Genomic DNA, 12534 nt, shown 5'->3' with positions numbered 1-12534 from the left:
CAATCTACTGAACCGCATACTGAGTTTATACTCTGCCAGGCAAACGTGCCCAGACCCACTGACGGTAGGATCTGGGCTAGCTGAATACCCTCAGGTCATGTTACAGAAGTCCATGTTATAGATTTCCATGGGAACAGATGGTTAAATAAGTAGGACTGGGGAAGACTTAGATGGTCAGAAAGAGGGGTAATCATGGGGCATACGCTATCGTAAGCGGAACATTCTTCCTGAGCCCCGACAAGACAGCGGGGAGTAAATCTGACGTGATGTACCTCAGACTTTCTGGATCTCTGTGACACTCTAAAGCACAGCAAAGCACACTCTGAATATTAGAGAATCATTCTGTCTATGAACGAATGCCTCCTTCTCAGAGAAACTGGGAATCCTTGCCTGCCCGAGGACCATATAAGCAGTCCCAAACTGCCTCTCATCACACCTTTGGTTAAAACTACTCTTTTCAGAGAAGCCCTTGCCCCTCTTGTTGCTCATTTACTCCATGGGACACCACTAATTGTTAAAAAGATAGTCAAAAGGACTATGCTCATAAGGAAAGAGTAAGAAATTCAACAGAAATATAAACACGAACAAAGGATATAAATAGTAAGCTGACAGATGGGGCCCCTGGGTGGCTCAGTCAGTTGAGCGTCTGATTTCGGCTCGGGTCATGATCTCACGGTTCCTGAGTTCGAGCCCCGAGTCGGGCTCTGTGTGGACAGCTCAGAGCCTGGAGCCTGCTTCGGATTCTGTATCTCCCTCTCTGTGCCCCTCCCCAGCTTGCACGCTCTCTCTCTCTCTCTCTCAAAACTAAATAAAACATTAAAAAAAAAAAATTTAAATAGTAAGCTGAAAGAAATGAATATAAATGGCTAATAAACAAGTGGAAGCCAATATTCTTGCCGTGATTTTAAAACTCCAAAATAAAATAAAATACCAGTTTTCATGTAGCAGATGAGTAACATTTTAAGTTTGATAGTACCCAATGTTGCTAAGGGAAACAGACACTCTCAAGTCAGTGAGGCAGCCTTTATGCAGGACAACTTTGCAATGCCCACCAGATGTGTTAGTGAACATATCCTTCGATCTATCAATTCAACTTCTAGGAATTGATCCTACAGATAAACTAACATAAGTGTGCAAGAAAAAAATGTGTCTGTGTATATGAGAATATTCACTGCAGCACTGCTTGTGACAGTGAAAAATTGTTATACAACAGTGAAAAACTGTCATAAAAAGGGGAATGATTAAACTAATTTTGGTATATGCATAAAACAGAATACTAGGCAGCTATTAGTTCAGTGAAAAAAAACCAACCTGCAAAATAAAATATTGTAAAATTCTGTTTGTGAAACACACCCACACACTCCTATACACACAAAATGTGTGTACAGGAGAGAGAGAATATTGTTAACAGTGGCTGCCTCTGGGAAGTGGAACCAGAAGGAATCTGCTGAAGGGAGATTTTACCTCCAGTTTTATGCTTTCTGTACCAGTGAATTTATTTGTATTTATAAAATGTTTATTGGGGCCCCTGGGTGGCTCAGTCGGTTGAGTGTCTGACTTCGGCTCGGGTCACGATCTCGCGGTCCGTGAGTTCGAGCCCCGCGTCCGGCTCTGTGCTGACGGCTCAGAGCCTGGAGCCTGCCTCGGATTCTGTGTCTCCCTCGCTCTCTGCCCCTCCCCCGTTCACACTCTGTCTCTCTCTGTCTCAAAAGTAAATAAACATTAAAAAAAATGTTTGTAATATTTTCAGAGGTATTAAAAGGCTACCTTTAAAGGCTTTTCTCTTGAAACAAAAAGAGGAGAAGCAAAGAAAGGGGCGAGGGATCCCAAAAGATTCCCAAAGGAGATCACACAGCAAAGGGATAAAAATCTGTGCCAGTGACCTGGCCTGAGCCACGCCCAGAGCGAAGAGAGGTTCTGGAGCTGCAGTCCCACAAGGCCAAACTTACCTTCAGCCTCTTCAACAGCCACTGCAGAAGACCCTGCTGGGCGGCCTCCGTACACATCTCAGGCCGGAACTCTGCCATGTTTTCCACAATAGCTGCAGGGAGACGGACAGCAGTCATCAGGGAGGGCAATGACGTTTCCGTCTGCAACAAGCTTGCCGCCCTTCCCACGACAGGCACCATATTCCTCTTCCCACTTCCTGTATGCCTCCCAGCCAGATGCCCATGTTGTCACTTCTAGATTAACCAGGGAGATGCTATGGGTTTGCTTTTTTTTTTTTTTTTTTTTTTAGGTTATGTTGCAAGTAAAACGTGTAACTAAAAATGATGAAATTCACAGAAAGAAATAAGCGACAGATGTTCTGCGCTAATAGGGAACAACACCAGAGCAGGACACAGAGAAAGGTGTGTATCTGCCTAGGAAGGCCTTCTCAGTCCTCACTGTGCTGGTGTCCCGGAGACCGTAACTGAAGGGACAGGGGACTAGGTAAGAAGCCTTAGAAAAAAATCCAGGGATGGTGAATTCAGAATCTCTGCCTTTCCAGAGTCATTCATTTTCAGTCCTCTTTCTCTGGACATTACAAGGGAAGCAAGCATGATCTTAATTGAACACAATAATATGCATAGAGGGAAAAGGCCATGCTGGCAGAGTTAACTGTCAGGTACGCGGAAGCAAATATAATTGGTCCTGCTATCTTTTACAACAGCCAAATTGCTGCCTAATAGAAAAATTAAAACTTAGGAGGCCAAAGGAAAATAAAGTTATTACATGACTACGATACTACAAAAGGACACTTAAAAAAAAAAAAAATCCCCTATAGTTCCATTCTAACACATCCAATGCTTTCACTTCCTTCAGGGCCCCTTCTGCTCCATAACCCAGGTTATGTTACTATTATAAAGGAGACAGAGTTAGTTCCAGGTTCTCTAACCCAATGCCCAGAACACATCAGGTCTGAGTTTTGAAGGAGAAAGGGCTGAAGAAATCACTATGCCTCTTACATTCTTCCTCACTCCTCTGCCCCTGTCAGCCTCACCTGTGGCAAGTTAAAGACTCAGTGGGCCACCCCCTCAGGGAATGGAATACAAAGTCACGGAAGCAGAGTAGCAACAAGATCCCTGAGAGACGAGGATCACCGCAATACCCTAGGTTACTTTCTAGGAAAGCCAACTCCTTCATATTAATCTTCTATGCCCTTACCTCATTCCTCTGCTTGCGCTTTAGATGGCTTCCTGCTGCCCACCAGAGTAAAATCCAATCATCTTGCCTCGGTTTACAAGGTCTTCCATGATCTGGGCAAACCCCTGCCTCCGTGTCCTCTCCCACTACTGCCACAGTCCATTTCTACTCTTTCTCCAAAGCCCAAGCCCTTTCATGGCTTTGCAAGTGACTCTCTCCCACTCAAAGGCCCTTCTCTCATTTCTCTGTCAAAATGCACCCGTCTTCATATTTAGCTCCAATCAGCTACCTTTGCAAACCCTCCCCTACTTCCATACTGCTCTGCACTGACTCCTATTATACCATTTCTCACCCTGTATTGCCTTTCCTTTTTGTTCAAGGCTTTCCCATCAGTCTGCTTCTTCAGGAGTAGGACCATGCCAAATTCCTCTTTAATCTACCCCAGTGCCTAGCACAGTGCCCCACAGACAGCAGGTGCTCAATAAATGAGAGAGGGATAAATCTCCTGGGCTGCTGGTGGGTGACGAAGCTGAAACTACACAGATCTCTATAGACTGCCAGCCTGGTGCTTTTTCCATTATACCAGGCCCCTTTTTTGTTAACAGTCAGTTAAAACTTCTGATAAACTATTCAGCAAAATCCAGTACTAGGCTAACAGATGGCAATGCCAAATTCTAGCTCTAGACTAAAGCCAACCCCCAAGTTACAGATTATTGTGTTCTCTCTTCTCTTACTCCCTAGGTGCTATGCCTCCCCTCTTCTTTATGATAATGGTCACAGAAGAGAATATAAAACTACGAGAGAAATCTGTGGAAGACAAAAAGAGCTGAGAGAAAAATCTGACCTCATCAAAATTTCTGCTTCAGCTGGGCCTCATTTATTTCTCAAGCTCTGCTTAAAGATATGTCACCATTGTTTTGTTTTTTATTTTTTAATAAGACATGACTAGTGATAAGGAGGACTACCCAAAAGCACAATTTTATTTAACATCAAAAAAATTTTTTTTAATGTTTATTTATATTTGAGAGAGAGAAAGAACCAGCAGGACAGGGGCAGAGAGAGAGGGAGACAGAATCTGAAGCAGGCTCCAGGCTCTGAGCTGTCAGCACAGAGCCCGGTGCAGGGCTCGAACTCACAAGCCGTGAAATCATGACCTGAGCCAAAGTTGGACGCTTAACCCACTGAGCCACCCAGGCATCCTGCAAAAGCACAATTTTAAATAGGCTAATGGTCCAACAACTTTACAGGGAGAAAGAGCTGGGAGATTCGAGGAGGAGGAAGGGAAATACTGCAGAAGAGTCCACTTAAACTAACACTGATGAAGGTGCATGCAAGTTAACAGCAGTATTTCAATCAGTTTACGTGGTAAGCTACACATAAAAAGACAAACACTTAACTCTTTTTCAAATAAACTGTCTTATAAAGACAGTTCCAAAGTTTGTAGTCTCACTGAAGGAAAGTAGGAAGAAAAACCAACATACAGGGCTTAAAAATGGTAAAATACATGTTCTAAAGCTAAAAAAATAAAAATAAAAAAGCAAAGCGCTGCTAAAAGGAGCCAGTTTTTGTCCAGGAAGGTTATCTACTTAGTGGATTTCTGCTTTTATTACCTGCAAGCCAAACCAGAGCTGCAGTTATATGAAATTTACACAAGGGTCTTCATTTCTGGAAAGGCAGTCTGGGAGCAGAAGGAAAGAAAACACCTGCTGTTGACTCGATTATGAAGGAAGAAGGGAAATGAGCACCAAGCCCCAGAACAAACAGCGTCTCAGGATCAGCGGTCACCTGCCCCTCACCTAGAGTGTTGTGGACACCGTCTGCCTCTTCTTTCACAGACTCATCCAGGCGCTCCAGATTCTGCACAAGCAGCGCTACCACCTGCCCATCCACCTTCAGCAACAAGGAAGCAAGAGGAGAGAGGGATACATGTCACAAAACAGTCCCCCAAATGTTCCCATTCCCATCCTCACTTCTCACCCGCATGAACGAAAGAACTAATCGGCCACCTATGGTTTACAGTGTGCTCTCCTGTCCCATTATCCCTCTGAGTCTTGAAATGACCCCCAGGCAAAGAAAGGGCAGGCACCATTATCCTGAACTTAGGACGAGTAAATCAAAGCTTAAGGAGACAAAGTAGAATTCAAGGTTATAAAGTTGGTGAGTGGCAGCGCCAGCACCTGAACCTAGGCCTTCCGAAATCAAGTCCGGTCCTCTTTCTACCTCTCTGTGGTATTTAAACAAACACCTGGCAAAAGTCCCTTCTTAAGTCAGGTCCGTAGTTTGTTCAAGTCAAAAGTCTGTTTCTAGACCACAGCACCAAGAGGTGTTTAACTGGGAGGTTTACTTGCCATAATTTACACTGACCTCAATTTACGGTTGAACTCAAAACATTCCTAATGTTCTATGCTAAGCTCTAATGAAACTATTCCTTCTGATGAATTTCTAATTCCTTCTTGAGAAGAGTATTAACATAATAAAATGTCTCACATTTTATTACATTTAGGGCATAAGACAGCAATTAAATTTCTCATTTGTTTCACACAACCTTATAGGAAACTTTCAGTAGCCACATCACAGAGCTGCTATTCAGAGAGATTATCAGTTTAGCCAAGACCAAACAGCTACTGAGCAGTGGCAAAAGAAAAGCAAAGACCAAGCTTCCTTCTTTGGTGAAGTAATGCTGACACTACTTCATGCTACTCCCTGCACAATCTGTACTCTTAGGGAGACGGTCCTTGGGCAACCCTGATGCACACCAAGGAAAGTAACTAAGGAAACTCCTCGTAATCAAGAAGTGAGAATTCATCCGGTAGTAAATTTCTAATTAGTAGTCAGTAAGTAAGCCTGTACACGTACAGGAAGATAAAACCTGCTGTATACCCGTGGCATATCCTCTCTCTCACTGCCTCAGTTTCCTCACTTAGGAAATGGGAATAAGTTATAAAGATTAAATAAAACTATGTGGCATGTCTTACCCTGGCTCTGGATCAAAAATTAAGTAGAGAGTTGTTGTTATTGTTGTTTTTTAACGTTTATCTATTTTTGAGAGAGAGAGAGAGAGAGACAGCAAGCAGGGGAGGGGCAGAGAGAGAGAGAGGCAGACACAGAATCCGAAGCAGGCTCCAGGCTCTGAGCTGTCAGCACAGACCCCGACGGGAGGGGGGGACTCAAGCTCACGAACCTCGAGATCATGACCTGAGCTGAAGTCGGACGCTTAACTGACTGAGCCACCCAGGCGCCCCTACAGTAGAGAGTCTGAATCTAGCTCTTTACCCCTTCTGATATCTGATCATTCACTATTTGATATGAATATCGAGAAAAACCAAGAAAAACTCCGGTTCTTCGAAGGCAGCCACTCAACCCTGACTCATCTCGGTCTACTCTTCCAAGTGGAGAGCAATGCCGAAATAGGCAGACACTCCGTCATTTTGCTAAATTCACATAAACTGACAAAACACTCCCTCTGTGTACTGCAATCAGGTTTTTCTATAACTTGCTCCATTTACTCTCAGGTAATCCTCATAGCTTTCACAGGTGAGCAAACAAACGTCCAGAGAGGTTAACCAGCCAGCCTAACCAAAGTCACAAAGCTTGTGGCAGAAGTGACTGACTCTATGCCTCTCTTTTTTCCCCACCACACCCTGTCGCTTTGGGGAGGGGAAAAGAAAGGAGAGAGACTGACACTTCCCTGAGCACTTGTGAATAGGGCACCCCGCGACCCAAGGATGCAACAACGGCAAGAAGGACAGATCTTGAAATAAGGCCTCTTTACTCTTTCTCGGTGACGCTTAAAGGAAGCATCTGGCAAGGGGGGAAAAAGCTGAAATTATTGAGTAATCTGTGAACCTGAATCGCAAACGAAGTAGAGTTTCTCCCCTTTCGTCCCTTGATGGTGTGAAGAACAACGAAAGACACTAGCTGCAGATCTGAGAAGACACTGCTGCCAGAATTGAGTGAGGGTGCCCATAAATACCAGAATGAGCCGTTTTCCCCTCTTATCCCAAGCAGATATGCAATCTTGCTCTCAAATCTCACAGCCAGCAAAAGCTTCAGCAAAGAAATCCACTGCAAGGTTTTCCTTAATTAATTGGACAATTGGAGTATATGTGACAGGAAACAGAAAAACATCTGGGGGGGAAATATGAACCATGTCACAGTTTGTTTTTCCCTAAATCACCCTGATTGACTTATAATCTCCCTCAATCCTAAAGCAGCAGACACTGCAAATCCACTGGGTATCACATTCTTGTCGGTTCTGCAAACAGCTTCACCCGTTTCAATTGCTTATTGCTGCTTTATCTGCTTTATTTCTCCTCCTTTCCTTGATTCTTCATCATGTTTCCCATCTCTGCTGTCTGGAAAATGGTGTGGGGACAGTGGCAGTAAGCAACGCATTCAAGTCCCAGAACGGAATGGTTCCGGACAGTGGGTATTTGGCTGGAGGAAAATCTTTTTTTCCTTTTTTTCTTTTTTGCTACAGAAATCTAACTTCTAACAGGCAGGCTTTTCAAGCTTGCAAAGTATGAAACTTTATGTGGAGCCGGGTTAAATGCAATTTTACCTGATTGTAGAAGGGTCAAAGCAGTCGAAATACATTTAGCTCAGCAAACCCTTGGAAAAATATTTATATTATGCATAGCTCTGGATATCACCTTAAGAAGCACAAATCAGCATTCCGTCTTACTCCTTCCAGCCCCTTGGGTCTACCACCATCACGCCAATTTTACCTGTGACTAAACCCTGAAACGAAAAACAAACCCTGGTCAGGGATGAAAGTGTCAGCCAGAGCAACCCTGGCCTTGGAAATCATGACTGTCTTCAGCCTGACGTCTTCTGGTAAGTCACTGGTTACTTCTGCTCGTTAGGAGGTCTCCTGAACAATATTCCACGGGTCCTACTCTGACAAAGTCCAAGGACATGATCAGATCCTTTTCCTCTTGACCAGGGAAGATGGATACAAGAGAAAAGGACAAAAGAAAAAAATAAAGGGCAGATGAGAAGGTCTGAAGGATTCTCTTTCTCTCTTGGATAGTCTGCCAATAAGCTTTCCTAAGAGTTTGGAGTAAAATTTTGTATCTACTCTGAGTTCTGGAAACGTCGTATTTAAAAAACTAAGAAAAAACCTCCCACATCCACTGAATCTTGATCAAGAAGTAAGTCTGGAGGTTGCATATGGTAATATGGCCAGAACACAAAATTTATGCCCGTTACCACCTATCCAGTAATATTCTAGCTTCCGCTCTTGCTCCCTCCAGGTTCAGTGTCCCAGGAGTGGTCTTCCTAAAGTGTTAGGTCAGACTATGTTACTACTCCCTTGCTTGAGATCCTCCAGTCACTCCCCTTCACACTGCCAATTCCACCCCGACTCCCTACCAAGGCCCACAAAACCCGGAGGAAATCTGGCCCTAACTGCGCTCTCTCCTCTCGCCCCAGCTGTGCTCGACCAGTTTTCTGCTCCTCGAATCTGTCGAGCTCATTCCTGCCTTAGGTCCTTTGCACTTGTCCCACCTTGCCCTTGGTCATTCTGAACGGCTGCTTTCCTCTTGTCATCCCACACTGAGGCCTTCCCTGACTATCTAACCTAACGTGACTTCCCAGTCATCGTACATCACACCATTCTATTTTAATTCTTTATGTAACAGAGAATCACTACCGGCTTGCCGGTTTCTTTACTGCTTCTCCCTACACTGGATTTGAGCTCCACAAAAGCAGACTCTGTCAGTCTTGCTCACTGCTATATACCCCATTCCCAGAGTCCAGAATATACCAAGCACTCGATAAACATCCAGCGAAAAGATGAACAAATGAATTTTGCTTGGGAACAAACACAAACGCAGGTGAAGACATTCATTAATAGAAATGGGGAGGGATAAAAGTGATAGGATCCAGAAACTTACATAATAAATACCTTTAGAGCAACTGAAAACCCACCAACCTCAGCCTCACCTGAGCAGCACAAATGCACTGCCAACCGGCCCAAGACAAACAACTACAGAACTTCAACGTGCAACGTTTAAGTAGGGTTAGTTGAGTGCGAGAATGGGTATGGAAGGCAATTCCTGACTCCACGCCAAAGCCACTTTTGTGAAACTCCTTCTACCAAATGGTGGCTCCTAGCCATTACGGCCAATATCATGGCCCAGCCACATTTCCACCTCCTCTGGTTGGGACACCTGCACACATCCTCCTGTGAAAGCCTCCCTTTGACGCCACAGACAGTGCCCTGCAGCTCTGCAGACCTTCTGGATTCTTCCCCCTCACAAGTGAGTGCTCCCTCCTCCTCACTTCCACAGTAGCTGACACCTCTCACAACCGTTAATATTTTGCTTTGCGTGATCATTATTTATTTCATCTTTTTTTTTTTTTTTTAAACTAAACATCTATCCTTCCATGTCTTATTTAGGTCCATTCCCTTCAAAAGTTTTTTTGAGTATTTGTTCAAAATGTTTTTTGAACATCTGTCAAAACGGGAAAAAAATGTTGAACTCAACCAATACTCACAAACATCTCGCTGCATGGCAGATGACACAGATCATTTTAGCTTGACATTTACTAGGAACTTAGTACGCACCAGGCATAATATCTTTATGAAGATAATGGCCAGCATTTATTGGGTGTTTACTCAGTGTTGGACACTGTTCTAAAGATTTATTAAATAGCATTTATTCCTCAAGTCGGTGCTATGCAACAGGCACTACTGTTACCCCCATTTTACAGAAGAAACAAAACGCAGAGAGATTAGGTAACTTCCCCAAGGACACACAGTTGGTAAATGACAGACCTACCACTTTGGCCACTCCCTTGATGGGAATCACATCTCTGGAAAGACAAACCTACAAACAGATGTCCGGAAGCCAATGTGACAAATGCTAGGATGTACAAAGTGCTAAAAGAACACAAATTCTGCCGGGGGGGATGAGCCTTAAAAAAATTCAAAAGAGATAAGCTTTAAGCGGCTTTTAAAGGATGACTGGGAGCATTCCAGGTAGCCCAGGAGAAGCAAGGCCTGCCAAGCTGAAGGCACATGTGAGCAAAGTCCTAAGACTTCTTTAGAGAGGGATGCCAGAGAATTGCCATCAAAGCAATATACCCTCACATTTAGAACTCCTCGGAAAAGATTCTATCTTCCAGGCTACCAAATCAATGCATTATAAAGCACAGATATTCACCTTTTGCACAAATAATAGCAGTGGATGTGAACCAAATGTTAAACCCCAAAGATCCCCAAGAATGCCAAGGCAGCACTCTCTCCCCACAAATGTGCTTGTCTATTGCTTAGGACTTCCAATTGGGAAAAAGACCAAGGCAATAACTGCAAACTGCACACCACAATAAATTCTGCTACATGCCCTCTAGCCTCTGTTCATGCAATTCCAGGCCTCTGATATTGGCCCCAAATTAAAACTACAAAGACAACTCAACCCTTGTAAAATGAGAATACTTATCAAACTTCTTCCTGGATGCAGCACAAGGGCAAAAAGAATAAATGAAAGACCACCCACCAGTTCTGCTCTGTTATTTACCGACGGCTTCTGACTGGCTGCAGACAAGCAAATAACATATAAGAGCCTAGGAACGTTCAACTGTGGTTCACACCAGCCCCACCAGTATAAAGCTAGAAGAGTCAAAATCTTAAAATGATTATAATAAAAAGAAAAAAAAAACTAAACAAACAGAAAACCCTTTATAGCAGCTACCTAACGGCTCCCCAGACTGAGGATGAACTGTTTCTTTCCAAACAAACAATAAAATCTGCACGATCCAGCTTTTGTTGGTGGGCTTAGCAACACAGAAAACACAAAGGGGGCTTTTGTGCGAATTGCTGTTTCTGGGTACGTTTTACAGGCAGCAGCCAGGCTCGCTGCTCCTCTCTCGTCTCCCCTATTCACACAGGCAAAGGATGGTAATTAAAATCAGCCCAGGGACCAGGCAGGAAGCCTCAGTCGGGGCCACTGTAATTAACCTCTGGAAGGTAAGACCGCACAAATGACACTGTGGGGACACAGAGCAGGAGCAAGTGCCACAGCCTTCCTTCAGACGCTCCTCAAAACAAAAGGACAACCCAACATCATCCTTTTCTTTCTGCACAGTGGTTCAAAGGGAAAATAAAGGTCCTGAATTGTACAAAAGTGGCAGCTCGCTCTAGGAAGGAGCTTGAAAGAAAAATGGCACTAGAAATTTTCATCATACTCAGCCACAAATAGCCCTGCTGGACTCCAGCCTCACTCTCTGTAAGAGACAGTCCTTCATATCCAGTGGGTTCACAACCTCTTCGTTCACACCAAATGCCAGCAACAAGCATGGCACATGGGAAATTTCTAGTGTCAAGGACCCCGAGAGAGAAAAAGTGAGGAGAGGGTGGGCAGAGCAGCGACGGGGTCTCAGAATCATTTGGGGCCCCAGTCCCAGCCATTCTGATTCAGTGGGTTTTGGATGGGGCCAGACTACACGCTTAACAAACACGCCGGTGCTTCTAACACAAGTGACAGCAGCGATCTTTGATAAACTGCAAACTGCATCAAGACCAGTACTTAACTAGCATCCTTAGCAGAAAGAAAAAACAAGACAACCGAAGACAACAGAGAGGAAGGAAAACTAACAGAGCCTTGAGGAAGCAGAGAGCTTGGCGGGTGGACGAAGCCCCGCAGGTGTCAGGGTCAGCGGTTGGACTCGCTCCCTCCTGGACTGGCCAGCTGTGGCGCCTTCCTAGTCTTGGAGGCCTCTGTGATCACTGGTGAGGGAGAAGCTGCTGTGGCGAGACAGTACACGCAGGCTCCCGTCTCGGCTGTTCAGGGCCTGGCCAAGTGACTCAGGAGAGGGCTGCGCTTCTCCATCTGGGTCACCTCACGTGTAAAGTGAGGTGCTGAGAACAGATCGGTTTAACTCACAAATAAACTCCTTTCGACTGGCTGCTGCCTGGAAGATTCCGAGGCCTTGCCCAGGCGTCACAAAAAAGGTGCACAGAAATCCACCGGCCCTGCCTCTATGGGCGTCCAACTCTGGCTGGATGAGTTGGAAGGTTTGTTCTTGCTTTTAACATTCTCCGGTTCCCTGTCTGTAAAATCATAATGGTATCTGTCCTCGCTGGCGCTTGGAGAGAAGAAATATCTGTGAAAACTCTTTGTGAAAAGGTCAGTAGCACCACAGTTAGGGGTAGAAGAACAGAAACACGGAGTCAAAGAGAACACAGGTTCCAATCCCAGCTGTGTGGCCACGGGCAAGTCGTTTCGCCTCTCTAAGCCTCGGTGTCACAGCTGGAAATGGGAATAGTGGCTGTTAATACCCATCTGAGAGGGTACGGTGAGGATCACGTAAAGCGAAAATAATGAGAAAAGGCCTGCCTACAGCAGATACTTAACAAACACTAGGCCTCTACAACCCCTAACAACCCCCTCCACGCAGTTCCAA

At 44.7% G+C, this 12534-nt stretch overlaps 1 protein-coding gene across 1 annotated transcript in view; it reads right to left on the bottom strand.

The window, feature by feature from the left end:
- Positions 1-12534, bottom strand: part of CTNNBL1 (catenin beta like 1) — a 162928-nt gene that overhangs the window by 96360 nt on the left and 54034 nt on the right. Inside the window, exons 6-7 of the mRNA XM_060617361.3 lie at positions 4923-5016; positions 1950-2041 (exon numbers count right to left, since the gene is read on the bottom strand). Of these exons, the coding sequence (XP_060473344.1) occupies positions 1950-2041; positions 4923-5016 (186 nt within the window). The remainder of the gene's footprint in view (positions 1-1949; positions 2042-4922; positions 5017-12534) is intronic.

The sequence above is a fragment of the Panthera onca genome, chromosome A3, assembly GCF_046562875.1.
Source record: "Panthera onca isolate mPanOnc1 chromosome A3, mPanOnc1 haplotype 2, whole genome shotgun sequence".
Taxonomy (NCBI): Eukaryota; Metazoa; Chordata; class Mammalia; order Carnivora; family Felidae; genus Panthera; species Panthera onca.
The sequence above is the reverse complement of the archived record's forward strand: the minus strand, read 5'-3'. Positions and strand labels throughout refer to the sequence as shown.